At 42.2% G+C, this 22,456-nt stretch overlaps 1 protein-coding gene across 8 annotated transcripts in view; it reads right to left on the bottom strand.

The window, feature by feature from the left end:
* Positions 1-22,456, bottom strand: part of HECW1 (HECT, C2 and WW domain containing E3 ubiquitin protein ligase 1) — a 282,485-nt gene that overhangs the window by 162,105 nt on the left and 97,924 nt on the right. For all 8 annotated transcript variants that reach the window (XM_033069763.1, XM_033069756.2, XM_033069719.2 and 5 more), the window contains one exon: positions 7,852-7,959. In XM_033069763.1, coding sequence (XP_032925654.1) covers positions 7,852-7,959 — 108 coding nt within the window. The remainder of the gene's footprint in view (positions 1-7,851; positions 7,960-22,456) is intronic.

Genomic DNA, 22,456 nt, shown 5'->3' on the forward strand with positions numbered 1-22,456 from the left:
AGAAGCAGGAGGAGTTACTATAGCGCTACACCACAGATATAACTCTGCCTTCCTCAAAGGAGTTCTATCTGTTGAATAAAACTATCCAAACACTGTTGTATGAGTTGAATAAATATTGCTATAACCACCAAAAGGCATAAGAAACAAAGTGGTTGCCTGAAATCAAGCAATAGCAGGGTTGTAAACAAGTTTCTGAATGAGGTGAGGGGATTTATCTCCCTTTGTACAGAGATTTTCCTGTGTCCCGCTGGACATCTAAGAAGAGCCCTTGAGATACTTCACTACTGCAGAGAGATATATAAGAGCTTTTGTAAAAGAAAGCAGGAAGATGTGAAGAAAACTCTCTGCCTCTATAAATAGAGAAAAAAATTATCTTTAATACTTCCAGTTCTGTTTTGATCCATTACTTTCATGGTATACTTTAACAGGATTACCAAAAAAGCCCCCACAACTGTAAAATTTTCCAAAATTAGAAATGGGAAATTATTAACACTGACCTACTGAATGCAGTACTTTTATATTATGATTTATTTATTAAGAAAACTGAAACAAAGCTCAGTACCTCTTGGACACTCTTTTGGAATAAATACAACCTTTTAACGCCTGTGCTGATAACCTTCCAATTACAGCCACTTGACAATTCCATTGCATTTTTATTCTGTTTTTCCACAAAAATAAAACCATGTGGGCCAAAGCCTGCACCAGGCATTTTGCACATGGTGCCATCTGAGGCTGATGGCACATAAAGAATTGCATGCAAGCAATTCCTACAGAATTCAGTGGTGTCCCACTTGGCTTGCAGCAGCTTCAGAAACACACCCAATGAAATATCCAAGGGGAGAGCATAGGGTGCAATGGAGCAAAGAGAGGAGATCTGTCTTCCAGTACAATTCCACCAAATCCCTAGACAGCATTATCTGAAAAAACTTTCCAGAAGCATTTAACAGTGGCAAAGACTAACTGATTTGTGAGTTGGAGGTGACACTGTAATCTTTTACTGTCAATAGTAGAAAGATCATCAATGACAAAATAACACTATCTGAGTTCTAGTGATCCATTATAATAAATCATGTGACTTCAGCACCCATTGTGCAGCATACTGCACACCCAAAGTTCAAAGCAGCAGAACAATAGGTGTCAGTTCACACATTCATCAAACTCTAGGCTAGATGAGAAAAAGACAGTTACTAGCTGCACTACTGTATTTCAGGAATCTCTCTTCATTTCCTTAAGCTCATAATAGGCTCAATGGTATACTGGGTGATACCGGAGGTGAAGTATGAAACACATTGCATGAGCAGGAGTTCTGAATTTAAAGCAAATTCAATGTGGCTGAAGATACTGCTGGGAAGATCGAAATGAACACATTTGTGATGCCATGCTTTCAAAATTTGGCACCTACAGTTAGATTCCTCCAGACTTGAACTAAAACTTCAGTTAAATGGTACTGCATCTTCTTGACCATTTCTTTGGCAATTAGATAATATCCAGCCTCTGAAGCATTTATACAATGTTTATGTTTGTTTAAGTGGCTGGGAAGAGTCCATATATGTTGTGGTCTCTGTGACACAGGGATCTAGGGCTTAGTGAAGATAGACTTGCTCTGACATCAATGCCTAAAATCAGGCCTTATTTCTCATTCAAAATTTTCTGAAACTCCTATTACCAACCTATCAAAACTCTCACTTCAGTCTTAGCTTTGTGCAAGCAAAGTCCTTGCAATTTCTTGAAGTACTGCCATGAAAAATGTGGGGCAGGTAGCATGGGAACCAGCAAGGTGCCCCAGCATGATGTCACCAAGCACAGATGCTGCAACACAGACATCTCCTGTCCTGTGTGAGAATGAAAACACAAACAGCTGTAATCTCCACTTTCCAAACAAAATATCTCCAAGTGTCAAAACAAGTTGGGGAAAGGGAGAGAAAGACTGAGAAAAACCTGATTTGCACACAAGTCTCTTGGTTAAGGTACCACAGTGAAACCATGCCAGAAGTTGAGAAATGGTTGTCTAATGCCTTGTGTGGATTGACCCATGTTTCCATTTATGATAGGCTGCTGCCTACAATGCCGGCACAGACAGACTTTGTAAGGGGAGAGCTAACAAGAAATGCAAGAAAGGCAAAGATTAAAGGGCTGACCACAGGACCTCAAGCACAGGATTCTTAAGGAATCTTAATATCTGGTTTCAGACAGTGCTGGTCTTCCCAAAGCTAAGCTTGGCTTAAATGAGAGTATTAAACTACCATCAGGATAACAGGTTGAGGAAAAGCGCAAGGAATTTTAAAACTGTGTGTAGGGTGGAAGACAACCAAACAGCATCAATAAGACTAATACAAGTGCAAGGAAATGAAGAGAAAGAACCATAAAACAATGGCATGTCTTCCTTGGAGGACAGGAAAGCAATAGTTACTCCTTTTGGGGCACATGTCTCTCTTATTGCTGCATATCTTTTTTTTTCCTGACACCTTTAATCATTTTGCTTCTAAATACTCTTTACATGGTTGAAGATGCTTATGTATTACTCCAGTTTTTACTCTCTGTGGACTCATGAAGGTTAAAGTCATGCAGGATGACTGTAGGTCATGATAAAAGTTTTATCAGGATGGACTTCAACAGCCTTATCTGTATTTTCTCTTCTCATGTACTCTTTCATGAAGTGAAGAGTATATGATTTGAGAGACATTGTGGCAATGAAAATGGAGAGAGGGAATTATTTTAGTGGGCTGAACTTGTCAACAATCTGTCCATAAAAAGGAAAAAATTATAAATACTCTAGCTTCATTAAAGCTTTTATTGACATGAATGTGCCTCATTTATTTGGAAATATTCAAGGCTGGAACATCCTTCACTTATTTGTACCTTGAAGGCAGCTTTATATCAGCTTTGTAAATATATATTTTCTAGCGAGAGCCCCAGATGAAAGGGCTGATTGCCAGTTTGGAGACATTTCTGTAAATACTCCATAAATGCACACATATACAGCATATATAGACCATAACATACAATATACACCAGGTTCTCTCAGATATCTGACTTTAGTTGCACCTCTTATTTTACCATTATTTCCCTTCTAGCCAATAGGAATAAATTACTGTTATTTCTGTTTTCTACAAGAGCCTGTCATCTATCTTTGTTATTAAAAATTCAGCCACAACAACAGCAACAAATTTAACCAAACAACTGCTCCGTAAGTTTTCAAATAAAAATGCAACATAGATTACAGATTACCCTTGGAAGTGGTTCTTAGTTGTCACGTAGTGAACATTCTTTAGAGAGGCCTGTAGATTAGGGGGTATCCCAGCTATCTGGCTATCTTCAGTGCAATTCTGAACAGTGTCAAAACTTTACTCATCATTGTAAGGATATGCTAGTTTGATACAATCTTTATAGGATGCTGCTGCAACCTGCCTCAGTGAAATGCTTCTTGGATATCCTCTCTCTGCATTGCTGTGTAAACCAAAAAGCATGTCAGAAATTGCAGTGCAGCACAACATATTTCCTTTCCTGCAAAATCCATTTTAGGCTGGTTTTTTCACTGCAATGCCCTCCAAGTCATAACACAAGGTTCATTTCACATCCCTAGTGGCATAGAGCCTCTCTTCACTCCTCCTTCCTCCCCTCAAATTCTGACCAGTTCATGGCTATAGTGAGTGGTTACTGTTCATCACTGACTGTCAGAAAAAAACAAATTGTCAGACTTCTGCAGAAATGCAAAACTGGCTGTAGTACAACATTGCCTCTGCAGCTGTTGGGGCTTTTTGTTTGCTGAGTATTAATAGGAGATGAGTTCTGTTCTGCTGGCATCTGGAAGCAATTCCCTCTCTGGCCCTTACCAATTACATATTTATCTGTAACACTGTGTTGCAAGTGTTTGTGTCATGCAAAGTAGAGAGGCATACCATTCTCTTGGAAAGGTACTAGTCCTTTCCAACGTGAAAAAGTAGATTGCTAAAACAAATGCAAACTTTAAACCTCTGTGGTATCTGAAAATGCTGCACAGGTACATCTTAAGATATTACGTGTGTTTTGAAAACTGACAGGGCTTTGTAGATTGTCTTAAATCAGGCTATTATCACATTCAAAAGCAACACATATTTTGCCCAAGTACTCCCAAAGCATAAGAAGCATGTTCCAAAACAGAGTAAACAATTTTCCTTTGTTGTTGAGCTCACAAAAAGCATTTTCTTAACTAATGAGATTTTAAATATACCTGAAAAAAGATTCTGATTGGGCAATCCATTGAGAATAGCATGAAAAGTACAGCTTCAAAAAAAATTGCAGAATTTCAGTTTTATAAAAGAAGTGCAATTAAGGTAGAAAATGGTTGAAATTTCTTTCCACGACTTCCTTTGTGCTCTCCGCTCCTGGTGCACTTTTACAAATTTCTCACAATATATCAGTAGCTTCTTCTGCCCCTGTGCACAATTTCTCTCTAGTGTGATCGTGTAGGTTGGTGGATTTGACCAGTAATTATAATTACAGCTCTGTTTGATAGATTTCATTAATCTGCTGCCATTAAGAAAATAACTTTTCTAGGTTTTTCCCTTCACTCATTCCTATTCCAGGTCCCTGCCCATTGGAGCCAAGTTACTATTTACAGTGATAAGATGTCAGCAATCTTTTAAGTACCAAAAGAGTGGGTTTATGTGTAATGACTATAGTTTACATTATTACACCATCATATTTCATTTGCTTGTTATTTTTCCAAAAATGTACGAAAGAAAGGATAAATAACTGTGGAATATTATAGATTTGAACTAAATGCTCATAAACATATTATATATGCCTCCACAGCCAAAATACAGAAATGACTAATAACCCTCTATTTACTTGACCTCAGTTCCAATGCTTTTTTTTTCATATTAATAGGATTTACACTGTTGCAAATCAGCTAGTCTTTAATATCTCTGATTTTTCAGGTTTCCCCACAAAGCTCTTTAATTAAAAAAAGGCTCAAAGATGTATTTCTAAGCTGTTTATGTCAGATAGCTGTCTGGTCACAGCATAAGGGTAATTTCCTTAAATGTGGTACAAAAACAAGCTGTGGGGAGTCCTACAGTCTAACTGTTGACAACAGAAAAACTTTGGCCTCTGAGGTTGGCCAGTATGATTCCATGGTCCACCTATAATGAGCCTCAAACAATAGCAAAGGCCAGTATGCATGGGGTGCCTGAAATTCTTGAAACATTTAAATTCTCTGTGTAAGGCTGATTCTTTATTTGACCATACACTGATCTCCCCTTTATCATAGCTCCAGGATAAACACTGCAATTTATACCATAGCATTTTTTGAAGCAATGTGCAGTTGATAGTCAATATTGACTCATGTTGTAAAAAAGATACCAAAGTATGAGTAGTTACAGGAAAAGCAAAGGCAAAAATTAAGAACCTTTGTAAGTGAGCTACTCTGTTTGATTGAGAATTAATGTTATAATTGCTCCAATAAATAGTAAATTAAGGGGATTATAACAATGTATGGGAAAACAAAATGGATACCTCAAAAATAAATTACCATACCTTAGCCACATTTCTTAGCTGAGTTTTATTTTGATAACCAGTATCTCTGATCCCTGCCAATATTATGTTATACAACATAAAAGGGAGATATGATCTCTGCCCAAAAAAAAAAGTCTGAAGGACGATCGTTTACACCATCCTCTTAGGATAGAAAATACACAAGGTTTTCAGACACTGCAGTTTTTAACACTAACATTTAATCAAATGCAAAGCTGTGTGCTTTCATATGTAAGTCTCAGCAATGGGGAAGAATCCTCAAATAAGCCTTTAGATTTATCAAACCAGCATACATCAACATTCTTCATTACTTTAACTTCCCACTTGAGTAGTCAAGTGGCTGTCAGAGTATCTGCATGCACTCATATTTACTACTGCCTACTTATTTTTCTCCTATTTTAATTCTGGACAGGGCAGTGATTTGTCCTTGATGAGCACAGTGGTACAAAATCTCAAGGCTGATGTTCACAACCTAATGGTAGCAGCATAACAAATTACCAAGAAACAGCAACTCATCAAGCACAGGCTGCCCAACTATGGTGTAGTACAACTTAGTTCCAAGCATCAATGAAGGATGGTTATGCTAATTTGGATTTTCTTACAGTAGGGCAAGTGAAGAATATACATGCAATCAATTAACAACAGCTACTGTATCTCAGCTAATGGGGGTAACCTATTAAGCTGACATAATTCATTGTGCATTTGAGCCTTTAATGAAAAGTGGCCCACCTCAAGAGTCTCTCTCCTAAGCATTTCTCATGTTGCCTCCTTGTTTTGTATTGTGGATTAGCCAAGGAAGCTACCAGCACTCTTATCACAATTCTGCCCTTCCTCAAGAATCCAGGGTACTGAAGTCTCTTCAAATACCCAGTCTGGGATTTTTTAAATCTCCTTCCCACAGTTCTTTAACAGCTAAAAGAAAGTACGATCAGTCATATGATCAGTATGATCAGAATTTGTAACCATGGCTCAAAGCCTCTGCTTTAAAGGTTAGATCCCATAATAAATTTTTGCCCCAAAACCAGGATAACTGAAAAAACCCAATGTTCTTTCATGTTAAATAGTTTCCCATCCATGTATTTTTCAAAACACAGGATATAAACATTCTGTATGTCCTGTAGACATTTCAGCAGGTCCCTAAATTCTTTAGAACATTCTCAGTTTAACAGGAGAAATTACAGACCATCAGCAATACTTCATACTGCAAAGAGAGAACCTGTTTCTAGGACTGAGCATCTGTAAAATGTTTGCATGTAGCACCCTTGCTGATACCAGATATTTAAGAACAAAGCAACAGATTGGTAAAGCATAACTCATGTCTTTTACAAACCCTTTAAAACATAGGTCATATGAAAGATTCCTTTGACTGCTCTCAAATACAGACAGTCTTAGACAGATATATCTGTGAAGCAATTTATAAATGATTTTACCAAACTTTTGAATTTTGTTCAGGAGGCTAAGGTAGATTATTGGAAATATGCAGTTCAATTGCAAAACTGAAATTGCTTCACGCTTAACTTCTCCTTAAGTATATATGTGGCTCTTTCACTACAGATGTTGTGCTATAGATTTCAGTCCAGTATTTTGAGTACCCTATTTCTATCCAAAGATGATCATAAATTACCTTTACACTAACACATGGTAAAAGAGGAAGAATTTGAATGATCAGAGAGATGGGACATCAGGGATGGAAATATTAACTTGCTGTATAAGGAACCTAGTACTTTGCAGAAGCAAATCCAGTATTTCTGTATTTTCACTGTTAAGAAGGTAGAATAGATTTATACTGCGTTGCATCAAATGCCCTGGTTAAAATATTAATATAATGAGGAACAATTAATTTGAAATCAATGTACCTTGCTTCAACTACATACAGTTTCACTTTAATTAGTATAGATGATAATCAGAACTCGACCCTTTCAGAATTCACCTGAACCTGTTAGAAGCCAGATGCACCCTGAAGTTTTCCAATTAAAAACACATGTGTTTCTTCCTGCAACGATATTATGCCCCTGACTTCCTGTTTTCCTTAAAACCATATTAAAGTTAATGCAGCTCATTACCAATTATATAGTCCAAATAACAGCAAATTGATAAAACATACATGCTTTTTTTTTTTAAAGTAATTAAGTCAATGCCCACAAAATTTGTTTGCAGAAACTGTGGGTTACTATTTCATCAAGTGTTTCAGTTTTATCAACACATTCAGTGGTTCTAGTAACATTTTTGGCCTTTCCTAAGGGACATTTTGGGCATAAGAACATCATAAAAACAACAGCTGAATTATCGTTCTGGAGTGATTGAATTAAATCATAGCAGAATTGGAAAAATACTTACGTTCCACAAAGTAAGAGCTGGCATCAATCTTCCAAATAATTTGACCACGGTGAGAGCCATTGACACCACGGTTCTTGTAGTCCAAAAAGTTTTCTGACAAGACCTCATCTATAAACAAAGAAAATTGGCTCAGTAAGTGCCTGCTGTGACAACATGCACAGCGGAGAGTCAGGCTAAAAATACACCTTTGGTTTGACAGAACATCCTACAGCTACTAGAGAGCTTTGCATGATATATTGAGAAATCAAATTTATTATTCATTTATTGTTATTTAAAAGTTCAGCCAAAGCGGCTGAAGCAGCCAGTCAGGATGGTCTGGGCCATGGGCTCATTGCTCCAGCTTCAGTGAGATGAAATGGATTTCCCATCTGTGCTCTGACAAAGCAAAAGGCACAGTCTCTACCTGCAGAGACCAGCCAGCAACCTCCTGGGCTTTTCCTTTTAGCGATAACAACAGTTTTAATTTTAACAGAGATTTGTACAAATGTGCTTTAACTAACCCAGCCTTGCTTGTTATGGAAGAAGTCCTGAGTGGGAGACTGAGTCCTGAGTGGGAGACTGGGTGGGTGATGAGATCCAGTTCTAAAGACAATTATGCTAATTAATAGTTGCATTAAAAGTGAGAAAAATGTGAACCACTCAATTCTGACATTAAAATACTTCAGTTGTAAACACCGTGAAGAATTGGCTTTGCTTCAAGAAAAAAAACAAGATAATGCCATACAACAAGGGACACTGTGCCTGAGGGGAGGTGTGACCAACTGCAGAGCAGAAGAGGCAGCCCAACAGACAAAGTTGATAAACACAAAGACTATTACAATAGTTTAATAAAGGAGACTAAATTGAAGGAAACGACACTTTCACTGAAAGAAGAAAGCAACCAACAGATGCCAATATTGTCCCACTGGCTTTACATAGTCATGCTCTCAAAGGAGGAAGGTGAGTGAGTACCAACACTGAACTCTTTGGTATTACTCTCATGAGGGATTACAACAGAAATCCTTCTAATGAGGTCATTAACAATTGCAATGGATAATTATAAATAGCAATGCTATCTACAATAAATTTTTCCTTTGCTGACTTGCTAATTGTCAGGAATTATTTCACCAGCTGTGTTTCATGCTCTGTTTTGAAGTGCATCTCTGCTGAAATCCTTCAATAATAAAATCCTCTGGTATGACTTCTGTTCTCACTTTGTATTTTATAGTTGGATGCATTTTCTTTTAAATTCCAAATTATATATATCTAGAAAAAGCAGACAAATATACAACTGCTACTCTCGGAGCACTGGTTTGCTTATGAATAACTTTAGTAAAGGACCATCCTGGATACAGATTATCAAGGATAATGCACATCATTCTATGGAAGTAGGAACATTATATACTTGTGAGAAGACTTAAACCTGTCCTTTTTGCTTTGTCAGGGAAAACACTTTATACTTAAAGGTGAACATACACTGAAATGTTGCACTGAGTTGGAACCTGGGAACCCTGCCTGGCTCTCATCCTGATGGGGCAGAGAGAGTATCCCTCAGTTCCAGCATGCTGTTCACTGGCTTCACCACTTGTGATGTTTATTTGTCATATTCAGTCTCTGAAAGCTGCTGGAGATGCTCCAACACCCGCCATGTTGTGATGATGCATGGTTAATTACTGTCCCTCAAGATACACTGTTTATAAAATACCATGCTTGCTTAAGGAGGCTTAACTGAGCTGGACTGGATGGTCTTGCTTTAGAAACTGCAAGCGTTTTAGGCCAGAGTGTAGTGGCACAGGAGATCCCAGAATCAGCTTTAAGATACTGTGTTCATATCAGTATCTGTGGGGACCAGCTGGCACTTTCACTGTTGTTGCTTCCCGCAGTTGGCACAAAGGCAGCATGAACTCTGCCACACATAATCCCTCTAATTTGACAGAGATGTTGACATATGCCCATACCCAAACTAAATCACATCCCTATGGCAAGCTGAGCCAATAGGGATGACTTCAGAAAACCCTTTCTTCTATTTTGTTGAAAAAGTGTAGGAAGCCTTGAAAATCAGGCTGAGAAGAAGGGCCGCTATCCATCTGCATGTCCAAGGTGGAAGATCACAGGAAGGGAAAGATAAGCAAGCCAGTCTATGGTTACAGCTGACAGGTGAGACCACAGGAAATCTGGAACAAGCTGCTGCCACTGAGCAACACCTGCACACTGCCTCCTGCCATGGAGACAAGAGATATGGGCATGTGGGAAGCAGGTCCCCAGGGAAGGGATACATACATGGAGCTAGTCATGTGCAGTTTATGGAGGGTGGCTACTGATGGAACACAGGCTCAGATATCAGAAAGGATAATTTAATATGAGCTTATGGAGCTCTGCAATATGCAGAGCAATCAAATAGGAGCAGTGAAGCCTTTAAGTATAAAACCAATTTGTATACAAATTGTATTTACAAATGTCATGATTTAGAAATCCAGTATGTAGGTTGTTCTCACAGTCAGTTTTAACCCTGTCTCTTTTGAAAGAGGTAAGTCCCAAATTCCAAAGAAATATAAATTATTTTTAGTCTAGTAGAAATTTATGTTCATTGGGACTTTTAAGCCAGAAAAATTTTGTCTCTAGAAGAGTACATTCAGGTCCAAAATTGAAGTCTTGCTCCTTCAGTTTTTGAAGGTATGTAATTTTGGAAGAAAGAAATATCCTCTGGTAAGTTAAAAATAGCAGTAATTGAAACTCGTTAGGAGGGTGGAATGTATGAATATGCCTGGTTGACCTGTTTTAATTGGCAAGTAACACTATTCTAGGCATGCTATTTCCTGAACTCACACATTATGTATGTAGCACATTGACAAAGAAAATTTTGCATGTGAAATACAATGCTGCTTAGTGCACTATGTGCATATGTCTGCATATGTATTTATCAATATTTATGCCATAGGTAAGCAAAGAGATGGTATGGTATGCTGAGGAGAAAGAGTATGTGGAAAGGAAAACAAATTTTATTTCTTGTTTCTATTGAGAATCCCTATAACAAAGGAAGTGACCTTTAAAACATGTTGCATCTTAATTCCCAAAGGTAAACGGTGAAATACTTTGCTTCACCTCCACACAAAATGAAGAGCAGAGTTAATGCTGTTCCCTTTTATATATTTCAGGCAGTAGCTAATGTCTTTTGACATTTTTCCAATGAAGCATTGTAATGCATCTCCCTCCCTCTCTCTATATTTGAAACGTGATTAACATTTACACTAGCTATCTGCTTCCTCTGCATAGGTTGGGTTTAGCCCTGCTTGGCCAAAAAGCAGCCACTTTGCAATTGCTCTCAGGTCTGTGGCTTCATTTCCCTGGGCAGTAGACAGCTTACTAATTAAGGATTAAAAGGGGGGAGTATTTGGGATGTGCTGCACTTTGAACATCATTAGTTGCTCCTGGAGCTAGAGCTGGGGATGGTGGGGGTGTCTAACACAGGAGCCAGCAGACATTGCTCTCTGTCCCCCCTGCCCTCGGGCATGCAGAATTGCTGACTGCCTCTTGCTTGAGATGATAGGTGGCTGCAGACCTACAAGACTCTGCTGGGACAGGAGCAGCAGCCGCCACAGACCTCCCACAGGCCCTAGAGGAAACGGGGAAGGTGATGCACGACCTGGAGCCAGGGAGCCAGGATCCAAATAGCAGCCAGAGGGACCAAGGCATGCTAGAAGCAAATGACAGCAAGTGCTTTGGGAGCCAGCAGCAATCTGATGGACTGCTTCTCCTCACCAAACCAGACACCGCCAAGCATAGCCTTTTACCGCTAAAAATATTCTGTGCTGTCACGTCTATGCTGAGCGTCCCAATACAATTCACAAGCACTAAAGAGAGATAAAGAACCATGGCCACCAAAGAAAGTTATCTTTCAGATGAAAGACAGAATCCAATTGACAAAAAGCATGCTGCTCTTCAGAGGACTTAGGGAAATATTGATAAAGGCCACCCCTCAAAAAGATTCTGTGAATAATCTAATGGGGACTTAAGTGCTGTCATCAGCTACATTAAACAGACAGAACCTCGGTATTTGAAAGTTTGTCTGAAATTCCCACAAAGAAGCAATCAGATAGTCCATACATCTTCCTCAGAAGGACTGATGGAGTTTAAATTACAAATAGCTGAGTGTCCCTTTTGATCTGTTTGGCTGTACTTAGGAGGCAGAAATTAAAAACAAACTCCCCTTTCTCATACAGTATTTTACTCAAATATATAACTAGGCTATCTTTTCACATTCTCAAAGACTAACATAAATGAAATTTAGAATAACATGTGCTACTTGCAAAGAAACAAATAATTAACATGAGCCAAGAATATGACATTAGATAGGTTCCTGAACTTGACACAGTATTCCAGTCCCTTATGCATCACTAATTTGATTTAACACTACATACTACAACATTTGCTTCCTGTAAATGTAATGCAATTAGGGCACAAAAATAAAAGCTACACTTCATGTCTTGATCCCTTCTGGAAAGGAAATGCTGTACTTCTAAAATTACATAAGGATTTCTAGTCTTACCTAAATAAATCTAGTTAGTTTGAAATTTATGTATATCTGTATTATGGCATACAACAATAGCTAGCAAAATGCTTTTTAAAATTATTTTCTGTGCAAAGAGGTTGAGCTCTGGTTGATCTGTTCTGCAACTAGCATGGAAAGCTGCAGGAATGAGATTTTGTAAATCACAGGATCAATTAGGTAGGAAAAGATCTCTGAGATCAAGTCCAACCTATGCCCTAACACCAACTTGACAACTATTCCATGGCACTGAGTGCCACATCCAGTCTTCCCTTGAACACCTCCAGGGACAGTGCTCCACCAGCTCCCCGGGCAGCTATTCCAGTATCTAATCAACCTTTCTATGAGGCAGTTCCTCCTAATGTCCAACATAAACCTTTCTGGAGCAGCTTGAGACTACATTCTCTCTCATCCTATCACTGCTTGCCAGGGAGAAGAGGAATCTCCTTTCAGGTAGTTAGAGAGAGTGATAATGTCTTCCCTAAGTCTTCTCCATGCTAAATATCCCCAGCTCCCTCAGCCGCTCTTCATAGGACATGTGCTCCACACCCTTCATTAAATATCAAGAAAATGAATTATCTTACAAAATAATACTAGAAGGGGTAAGTCATAAATAAATTTCATATTTCTTATGTTCCTTTGCTTACCACCAAATCTATTCCTTGAAGAAAAACACAAACTGATGACAAAAGCCCCTGCAATTCACAAGTGGAGCTTGAAGTGATTTGTATCAGGTCATGAAAGTGTTTCCTTTTGCAATCCTTTAGCATTGCAAAACCCGGTCCTTGAAAGCTCTTCTTCCAAAGAGCTGTGTAATACAAGCAGTCATCATTCTGCAGAAGAGAAACTATTAATGAGAAACATATGCCAAAGATGCAGATCCCAATTTCTTTACAAAGATGCCGCATTAAAAAAAATCAAAAATACTAGTTAGGAACATTTCTGTTGACTTCAGCTACTACATATTAAGCTCCAGTGTGGATTGAAATTTCACTGTTAATTCATTTGCCAATTTCTGCTGCAGGCAATTAATATACTGCAATTTACAGTTACCATCCCTCCTTCTATAACTTCTTAGGGAGAAGAGTTCTCTGGAAAACAAGGGCCTAATCCTTCACTGGTGCTGCAAGCTCAGTTCTCTAAGAACTTTGCATATGCTTTTTTCAAGCACATTAATGATTGCATTTTAATCCCACAAAAATTAGCCCCTTGCCCAGCTAGAGGAAAAAAAATGGGAGGGAGAAATGTGAACATTGAGCGGACAAGAGCAGTATGAGGAAGACAAGTCAAAAGAAAGACAAAAGGAAGGTAGAAAGGGAGATAAACTGTAGTAAAATGGGGAGTGAGTTGGAAAAGTTAGAACAATTATTGGTCACCAAGGGCAGAAGATGGTGGCCATAAGTAAAACTGCTCCAGGGACATTAGAAAGACAGGCATGGTGGATTTCAAACCCGAAGCAGAAAGAATTACGCATTAAACCCAAATGACACATCAGCCACTCGCAAAACCAAGGAGTCTCAACTTTCAGCAAAACACTTTTATCTTTGAACATCTAGCTTACTTTCAGAGCCATTTATCACTCTTTACCACTCCAGCACTCTCCAAATTACTGCTGAGGGATAACATTCTCATTTTTCAGGACAGCAACAACAATTAAAAAAGCAAATGACTAGCCATTACAGAGACCCTATTAAATCTTGGCAATTATGTGCCTGCAGGTTTTCAGAAAGCTCTGGATGAACTGTAGATCCAGTTCTTCCTCACCTGCACTTGAGCTAACCACACTGAGAGTCTGAGTTTTGTCACTCAAGGGACTTCCCTCTCCTTCCATGCAACAGTGGAACGTCTGGCTAAAAGCAGAGCTGATGGCAATGATCTGTATTCTTCTATGGTGTCCTTTTTATGTTAGGAAGCTGTGCTCCAGAACAACCTACCACTCATGCATTTCTCTCCTCTAATTACAAATCTTCTGCTGAAAAGGTAGAAGGAATGAGGAAAGTAAGGAGTGGAGGTTCAGCGATAAAAATTTTGGGGCCTAAAATCCCCACAGCACATGTTAGATTGCAGTGGGATGGGCATGTGTCCAGTAATAATGGTGTCATTTGGTTCTGCATACCCTTAGAAGTGTGATAGCACCACACAGCTGTCAGCGCTACTTCAGCTGAGCCTGTACCAGCTACAGGCTTCTCCTTTAAAGCTCCTGCACTTCCAGATTTATTCTTATCCGTGCAGCAAGGGGACCACATTTGGGTCTCAGTACAAACAACAGCTGTACATAGGTGAGCTGTACTTCACCTGTGCATTGTATAAAGTTATTCACAAGTAATGAGATCCAGTTTGCACACAGAACTGAAGATGGGAGGGACGAATCCAAACAAGGATGATCCCAACTTCCCCAGTGCATATTAATGTGTGGTAAGGTACAGCGTGGGAGAATTTTGTTTGCTTGTTTTTACTATAATAACAAAGTTCTCATTGTCAGTGGAAGTCTCCCCATGACTACAGTTCAATTTGGAAAGTGAAGGTTAGGTCAGGGCAGTGCAGCTAGAAATCTGCTAGAAAATTTTAAAATAAGAGATGCTGGAGGCCCAAGGCAGTATGAAGACAAGATATAAAGGGACACTGGAAGATCTGAAATGCGAACAAAGATGACATTTTTCCAGGTTAACAATGTTCATTAAATAAGGGGGAAATAATTTGCAGCATTTGAAAAATGGATTTACAGTAATGTTGAAAAACATAACAGCAAGTAGTAAATTAGACAGGAGGTTGTGGTCTGATAAAGCAGTAGGAAAAAAAATCCAAACACAACTCAGATGTGTATACTGAAGCACCATAGTGCAAAGAACCTCTTGGGAATCTGGACTGGTTTTATCTGAAAAATGGTATTCAGTTATAAACTTATTACAAAGTGAAAGATCTCCAGCGAAGGAAAAAAAAATACCTTTAGGGCTGGCGAGATCAATGGATGAGAAAGATCACAAAAGCTAAATGCCTACACAGTCATTACAGTAGTTGTGGGAGGCAGCATGGGAATATTCCAGTGTTATGAACAGGCCAATCTAAGTGGTTTAAACACTAAGGAATGAGAAGGATTTAGTTCTAAACCAGAAAACTAAGAGAAGAAAAACATATGCTGAACCTTCAAAATCCACATGGCCGGCTTGACAACCTGTCCAAAACAAATCTTTCTGCTTTAAGCCTTATCCTGTCAAGAATTTTATGTCTGTTCTGTCCACTGTTAGCGCGATGATTGATTCTGTCCCATCTATTGTCTGAATGTGCTGCATAGAATATGCTTCTTTTGCAGGATTAAGGGCCAAAATCTGGGATTTGGTGCACCAATATCCCCAAAGGATTTCTTACAAAATATTTTAGCAGGTGGTCATTCAATGTAAGTCTGGACTATACAAAAATGTGGGCCATGGGCAATTGCACAGCACAGAGGCAGTTTATCCATGGGCATAAGGACCCTAGAAATCACTGAGAAGACATGAGGATGCAGTATTCCCTGTATGCATTACTTCCCTCTCCTGATATTCAGCAGGAATAGTTGCAACGGAAAACTCTTTTCTACCCATTCACCTAGAAAGATGTTCATAAGAGCTGTTATTTTATGGAGAAGTAATACATGAAAATGGGAATCCTTCGGCACACAGTAAACATCTCTATCGCATATTAAATATATTTAAAGAAAAGAACTGGCAGTCTGCAGGCTTCTTTACTATGAGTTCACTGAGAGACCACAAAGCACACCACTACTGCACTAAACACTCTAGAGAAGCTTTTTGATGCATTGCTGCTACCAACATTAACACAAATGACAGCTGAACCTTGGAAGCAGTGAAAGGGAAGATATGTCAGAAGCCATATGTGTTGGGAATATTCAGAAACCCTTGTATTTAAGTGTTGACTGCATTTACTTGTAAAGGGGTGAATCAGATGCAAAAGCTAGCTGTGTTCATGTCACAGTTGGTGGGTCTGTAAACAGCATATCCAGGTTTTGTCTGGCTGAAGCAGTGTACCATATACAGAACTGGGAAAGGCAAAAAGTGACTCAGCCTGATAAGTCACTCTCAGTGGATCGAAGAGCAGCCAGATGACGGCAACCCAGGTTGGAACAAAAAACTGATATTGCTGCACTAATATATCTGCCAAGGCCTGTGATACCTGCTCCTCTGACACTTTTTGTTCCTGAAATAAATTGTGCTGTGCCTAGTGAAAGCTGCCTGGCCACTGGGCACCTCTGTTGATGTTTCACAGAGGAAGCAGAATTGCAGGTGTACAACAAATCTTAACTTGCTGAGGTGATGACAGCCAGCCATGGTTGCCATCCCCAGCTTGGTGGAAGACCCAACTACAAGAAAACCTACTGAGGAGGAGCCCTAAGACCATAGTGAAATTCTCTTCCAAAGACCATAAAAGGGTTGGAAAGATGGGTCCCAAGGCACAACAAATCCAAGCATCAACAAAATTGACTATAAGCAGGCACACTGTAAAGAGTTTTGTTTCGCAGATGGCTGTATCTGAAGCAGAGATGTAGAGCAACCGTCCAAACACAGAGAGAGCCTAAGTTCAGGGTTAGACCAGTAACAAAGACACCCACAACTCCCAGCCTTATATGCACATTACTGTTTCTAACATTTTACATCTCTGCTGGCAACATTGACATGCTTTCCGCTTGTATGCACTGGATATTTGGTGAAATAGCTACATAAACAAGTTCTGGTCCAAGTCTGATGGTAGGAAAAATGCACATTTTCCCATTTGTCTCAGTAGGCAAAACAGGAACAACCCAGAGAGTGTATAAACAAATGTTTAAATGTCTATTAACCAATAGTTATTAGATTTGTCAGGTTGTGGTGAACTGCCTTTTTGGGGGAGAAATAATACCACAGGATGAACCAGTTTTAAAGCTAAACTTCAGTCACTAATCAGGTGAAGACATTTCTACTTATATAAATTTGAGAGGATCTATTCTGAAAAAAGCCAGCTATGGACAGGAAATTGGACCTTCCAAGATTTGCGTTTGAAGACATTTTTAATAAATAGCCTTTAATAATGTTTTGCTTTCATATAAAGAAATGTTGAAAGAAAGAAAGCGTACTTTATATGGGTAAGACAAGTATAATGCTAGCCCTGATAAACCTCTAACACCAGTGTCCCCAGGTACTAGAGCAAATGATTTTTTAAAAAGTCTGCTTTAAACATTTCTCATTAGCTCCTATACATTAGAAAGGAGGTGATGACAGAAGTGAAATCTAGTAGCAGCTAAAATGGCACTACAGTAATTATAGGATAGCTCTTTATCTACAGGCAGCTGCCAGCAGTCCATATTAATTTATCTAAAGGGGCTTCATACTGTAACAAATAGTAACAGCAAATGAGATAAGAGAGAAAGAGAAAGCCTTGAGATAAATAACTGCAAATATTCCAGCTGCCTCACAGTAGCCATTAAATGAGAGTCCTTACTTAAAAAAATAAACCCTTTCTTCATTTATTCATAACTTTGTTTTAGTTTCATTTTTTCCCAGTAGGCCATTTCTTTACAAATAGTTTTTCTGCTATTCCAGAGACTTTAAATAGCAACAGAGCTTTGTTATGTTCAAATTTCTTAGAGAACTCTTTTTGAGTGTTTACCCATATTTTTGATTGTAGGTCTGTTTCTGAAAACCTGCTGAATGCTCACAACACTATATTTCTCTTGAGGGAAGATAAATACACTTTTCAGATGAGTTGTTACTGAATTCAGAGGTTCCACTGCATTGCTCAGAGCTGATAGATAGCATATAGAGGGGGAGTTAGAGCATCTCTAGAGTTCAAACTTAGGAATGAAATGTAATTCCGTTCCTGAAGGCACAGTGTTTCTTAAGAAATGCTTGTTTTCCCAATTTACATTTTTTTGTCATTTTTCTACAGCTAATCTTAAAATCTGCTGAAGTAATAACATCTATATTTTAAGAGAGTCAATATTTACTATTCTCCCTTCAGCTAAAGAGTTTTTCTATGGCCCCTCATGAAAATCACGGACATGCGTGCATGGATGTTTTCAGGAAGCTTCTGAGTGGGTACTATTTTTTACCATGAGACACATGGCATCACTTTGTACACAGTTTTATGAGTGACTGACTGGCTGCTTAGTCCATTTCCTGAGACCATGAGCAAATGTTACATCTAATAAACAGTGCCAAATCCAGCTCTTACCTGCTTCTGCAAAAACTGCTATTTTTTCCCAACTGACCATCCTAAGGAATGCATAAATGGATCGATAGGGGAAAACAGCAGATACCTTGTGATAATAGGAGCTGTGGCTTTTCAAAAGAGGAGCAAACAGACAGAATTTCCACACTGGGAGGAGTCCCTCAACCCCTCTTTCAGGCTACCTTAAATTTTGAATAGCACCCCAAAATGTTCCACAGAATAAAAACATATTAAATACGTGATTTCTGCTTTTTTTTTTTTTTTTTTTTTTTTTGAAGCCTTTTATATCATCTCTATTCCCCCAGACTTGGAATACCATTATTCTGAAGTCTGAAGTTTAATGGGTATGATTAAATTATTAGTGATGGCAGTGGCGGTGAAAACAGTAAGTTTTATGCATTTTAAAACCAACACTCATACAAGAGATATTTCTTAGAATACTACAATGGCAATGATTAAATTCCTACAACGTAGAACTGCCTTCTGTTCTGCTTCTACATAGTCCCTTCCTGGGATACTCCCACAAGACAAAAAACCAATATCAATTCCAATGCTCCCAACACTAAGGGTTAAAGAAAATCCACAACACACCACCTGATATCCTAAGGATGCAAATACAGTAATTTCACGACCATAAGGCGCACGGGACTATAAGGCGCACCCCCCAGAAGTCGGCACATTTCGCAACTTTGTAGATCAGATAAGGCGCACCGGTCTATAAGGCGAACTTTTTTTTTTTTTTTTTTTGCAGCGAGGAGCCGCGCAGCGCGCAACAAAGTAACGAATTGCTGGCAGGTGCTAAATTTGTAAACATTTTTCAAAGATCGGTGTAGCCTTTAAATGCAGCCCCAGGCGCCCTCCCCGTGCAGCGTGCCCCGGCACTGCCGCCCGCCCCCGGCGCCGGCTGGCACGGCTCACAGCACCCAGCTTCCACCGTGCGACCGCGCTGCGTCCCGGCTTCCCTGCGGCCGGCGGCGGCGACGCTTCCCGTTGTTCCCTGGGGCCGCGATGCTTCTCTCCGCTTCCCCGGGGCTGCGTCACTTGTCGCCGCTTTTCGGCGGCTGCGGGGGCTTCCCCGCTGCCGCTCCTCGGCGGCCGCAGGGGCTCCGGCGGCGCCGCTTCACGGCGGCCGCAAGGGATTTCCCCGCCGCCGCTTCTCGGCAGCCGCGGGGGCTCGGCCGTCACCGCGATTCGGCGGCCGCGGGGGCTCGGCCGCCACCGCTTCTCGGCGGCCACGGGGGCTCCGGCAGCGCCGCTTCTTGGCAGCCACGGGGGCTCAGCCTGCGCCGCGATTTGGCGGCCGCGGGGGCTCCGGCGGCGCGGCTTCTCGGCGGCCGCGGGGGCTCTGGCGGCGCCACAATTCGGCGGCCACGGGGGCTCTGGCAGCGCCGCTTCTTGGCGGCCACAAGGGGCTTCCCCGCCGCCGCTTCTCGGCGGCCGTGGGGGCTCGGCCGCCGCCGCGATTCGGCGGCCACGGGGACTCGGCCGGTGCCACTTCTCGGCGGCCGCGGGGGCTCGGCCGGCGCCACAATTCGGCGGCCGCGGGGGCTCCGGCGGCGCCGCTTCTCGGCGGCCGCGGGGACTTGGGCGGCGCCGCGATTTGGCGGCTGCGGGGGCTTGGACTGCGCCGCGATTTGGCAGCCGCGGGGGCTCAGCCTGTGCCGCGATTTGGCGGCCGCGGGGGCTCCGGCGGCGCGGTTTCTCGGCGGTTGCGGGGGCTCCGGCGGCGCCGCTTCTCGGCGGCCACGGGGGCTCCGGCGGCACCGCGATTAGGCGGCCGCAGGGGCTCCGGCGGCACCGCGATTCGGCGGCCGCAAGTGGCTTCCCCGTCACTGCTTCTCGGCGGCCGCAGGGGCTCGGCCGCCGCCGCGATTCGGCGGCCACGGGGACTCGGCCGGTGCCGCTTCTCGGCGGCCACGGGGGCTCCGGTAGCGCCGCTTCTTGGCGGTTGCGGGGGCTCAGCCTGCGCCGCGATTGGGCGGCCGCGGGGGCTCCGGCGGCGCGGTTTCTTGGCGGCCGTGGGGGCTCCGGTGGCACCGCGATTCAGCGGTCGCGGGGGCTCGGCTGCCGCCGCTTCTCGGCGGCCACGGGGACTCGGCCGGCGCCGCTTCTTGGCGGCCACGGGGGCTCGGTCTGCGCCGCGATTCGGCGGCCGCGGGGACTCGGCCAGCGCCGCTTCTCAGCGGCCGCGGGGGCTCCGGCGGCGCCGCGATTTGGCGGCGGCGGGGGCTCCGGCGGTGCCGTGATTTGGCGACCGCGGGGGCTTCCCCAATGCCGCGATCCACCGGCCGCTGGGGCTTCGCCGCCGCCGCTTTATGGCGGCCGCAGCGGCTCGGCCGGCGCCGCCTTTTGGCGGCCGCAGGGGCTTCGCCGCCACTGCTCCGATGCCGCCACCGGGCGGGCTCTGCCCAGGGCTGTTGCGGGCTCGCACTTCTTGTTCCCTCCGCGCCCGGGCCAGGGCCACCCGGGTTCTCATTTCCCCCTCGCCCGGTCCAGGGCCGGCGCCGCCCGGCTTCTCGTTCCCCCAGCGCCCGTGGTGGCGCCACCCAGCTCCTTGTTCCGCCCAGGCCAGGACTGGCGTTGGCTGCCTCCCTCCCCTCTTGGCTCCTGCCGGCTGTGGCCGCCCGCTCCCGCCCCCGTTTGCGACACGGTGCTCCCGTGGCACCGCCCCCCCATTGCGGCTCGCACTTCCGGTTTGGCAAATTTCGCAACTTTGTCCATCAGATAAGTCGCACCGGACTATAAGGCGCACTTCCGGGTTCAGGGAAAAAATTTAGTCAAAAAGGTGCGCCTTATAGTCGTGAAATTACTGTAATTTCCCAGTACTCATGACTCTCCCCAATACTACACAGTGCTACGTTCGAACCTTTCAGCTCCAATTTCACCAACCCAAACAATCACAGAAAGGATTGGGCTGCATCCACAAGCTGGATTGAGACAAAAACTAGAATGACCAGCAGCATTGCAATAGTTAACAGAGTTGCCAGACAAGTGATAATAATAGGATTCAACACTAATCCTCTCCTGAGCAGACTGGGAAAAGGTCATAGTTTCTTTGGTTCTCTTGTTCCAGTCTGTCTGCTAATTCAAAACATAGTTATAGATCAGTTTACATTGTGAAGGTCATATCCACAAGGTCAGGAACATTCCTTTTCTTAACAGGAGCACAGGCTCACAAAATCTGTGCAAATGCAGACACAAATCTAAGCCATTAGGGATGTCTGGATCTCACACTCCTATGGACTGGTCATGAATAGAAGGCATCAGTGTTTTATTTCAGGTCAGAAAGGGTCCTTTGTACTGACCCTTCTAACTGTCCCTACTTTGTCACCATGACACTGTGGTGTAATACAGCCACATGAACTCAATTCTGTCCTGATGAAACTAAACTGAAAGATGCACTACAGCATCTCAAGGGCATGCAGTTTGCCAGACTGAAACTGTTCTAAGTCATGCCCCCAAAAGGCCTTCATCAGATACTTGCTTCTACAGACCTATTCCTACTCATTCGCCCTGATTTGTAAATGTGGATAAAACCACAGTGCCAGTTACCTTTGTAGATTCTGAGTTTTCAGTGTCAAACAAATGCTAAAAGCCAAGTGATCTTCACAGTCTTCCATGTTCTTTAAAGGGAACCAAAACCAAAGCTCATATTTATAAGGAAGATACGAGTTTTGAGGGGGGAGGGGGCAGGAATGGGAACAGGGGAAGGCAAGAGAAGAAAGGAAATGAGGGATGCTGCTGTCTGCTAGTTCCTCAGTTATTTAGAGTGGAAACCTGAGAGAGTGAAGACAAAACACCTTCAAAGATATCAAGGATCAGCTATTGGTTTCTTGGGGACTGGACACACTATTAATTTTTCATTTGGTAGCAGAGTTC

The sequence above is a fragment of the Catharus ustulatus genome, chromosome 1, assembly GCF_009819885.2.
Source record: "Catharus ustulatus isolate bCatUst1 chromosome 1, bCatUst1.pri.v2, whole genome shotgun sequence".
NCBI lineage: Eukaryota > Metazoa > Chordata > Aves > Passeriformes > Turdidae > Catharus > Catharus ustulatus.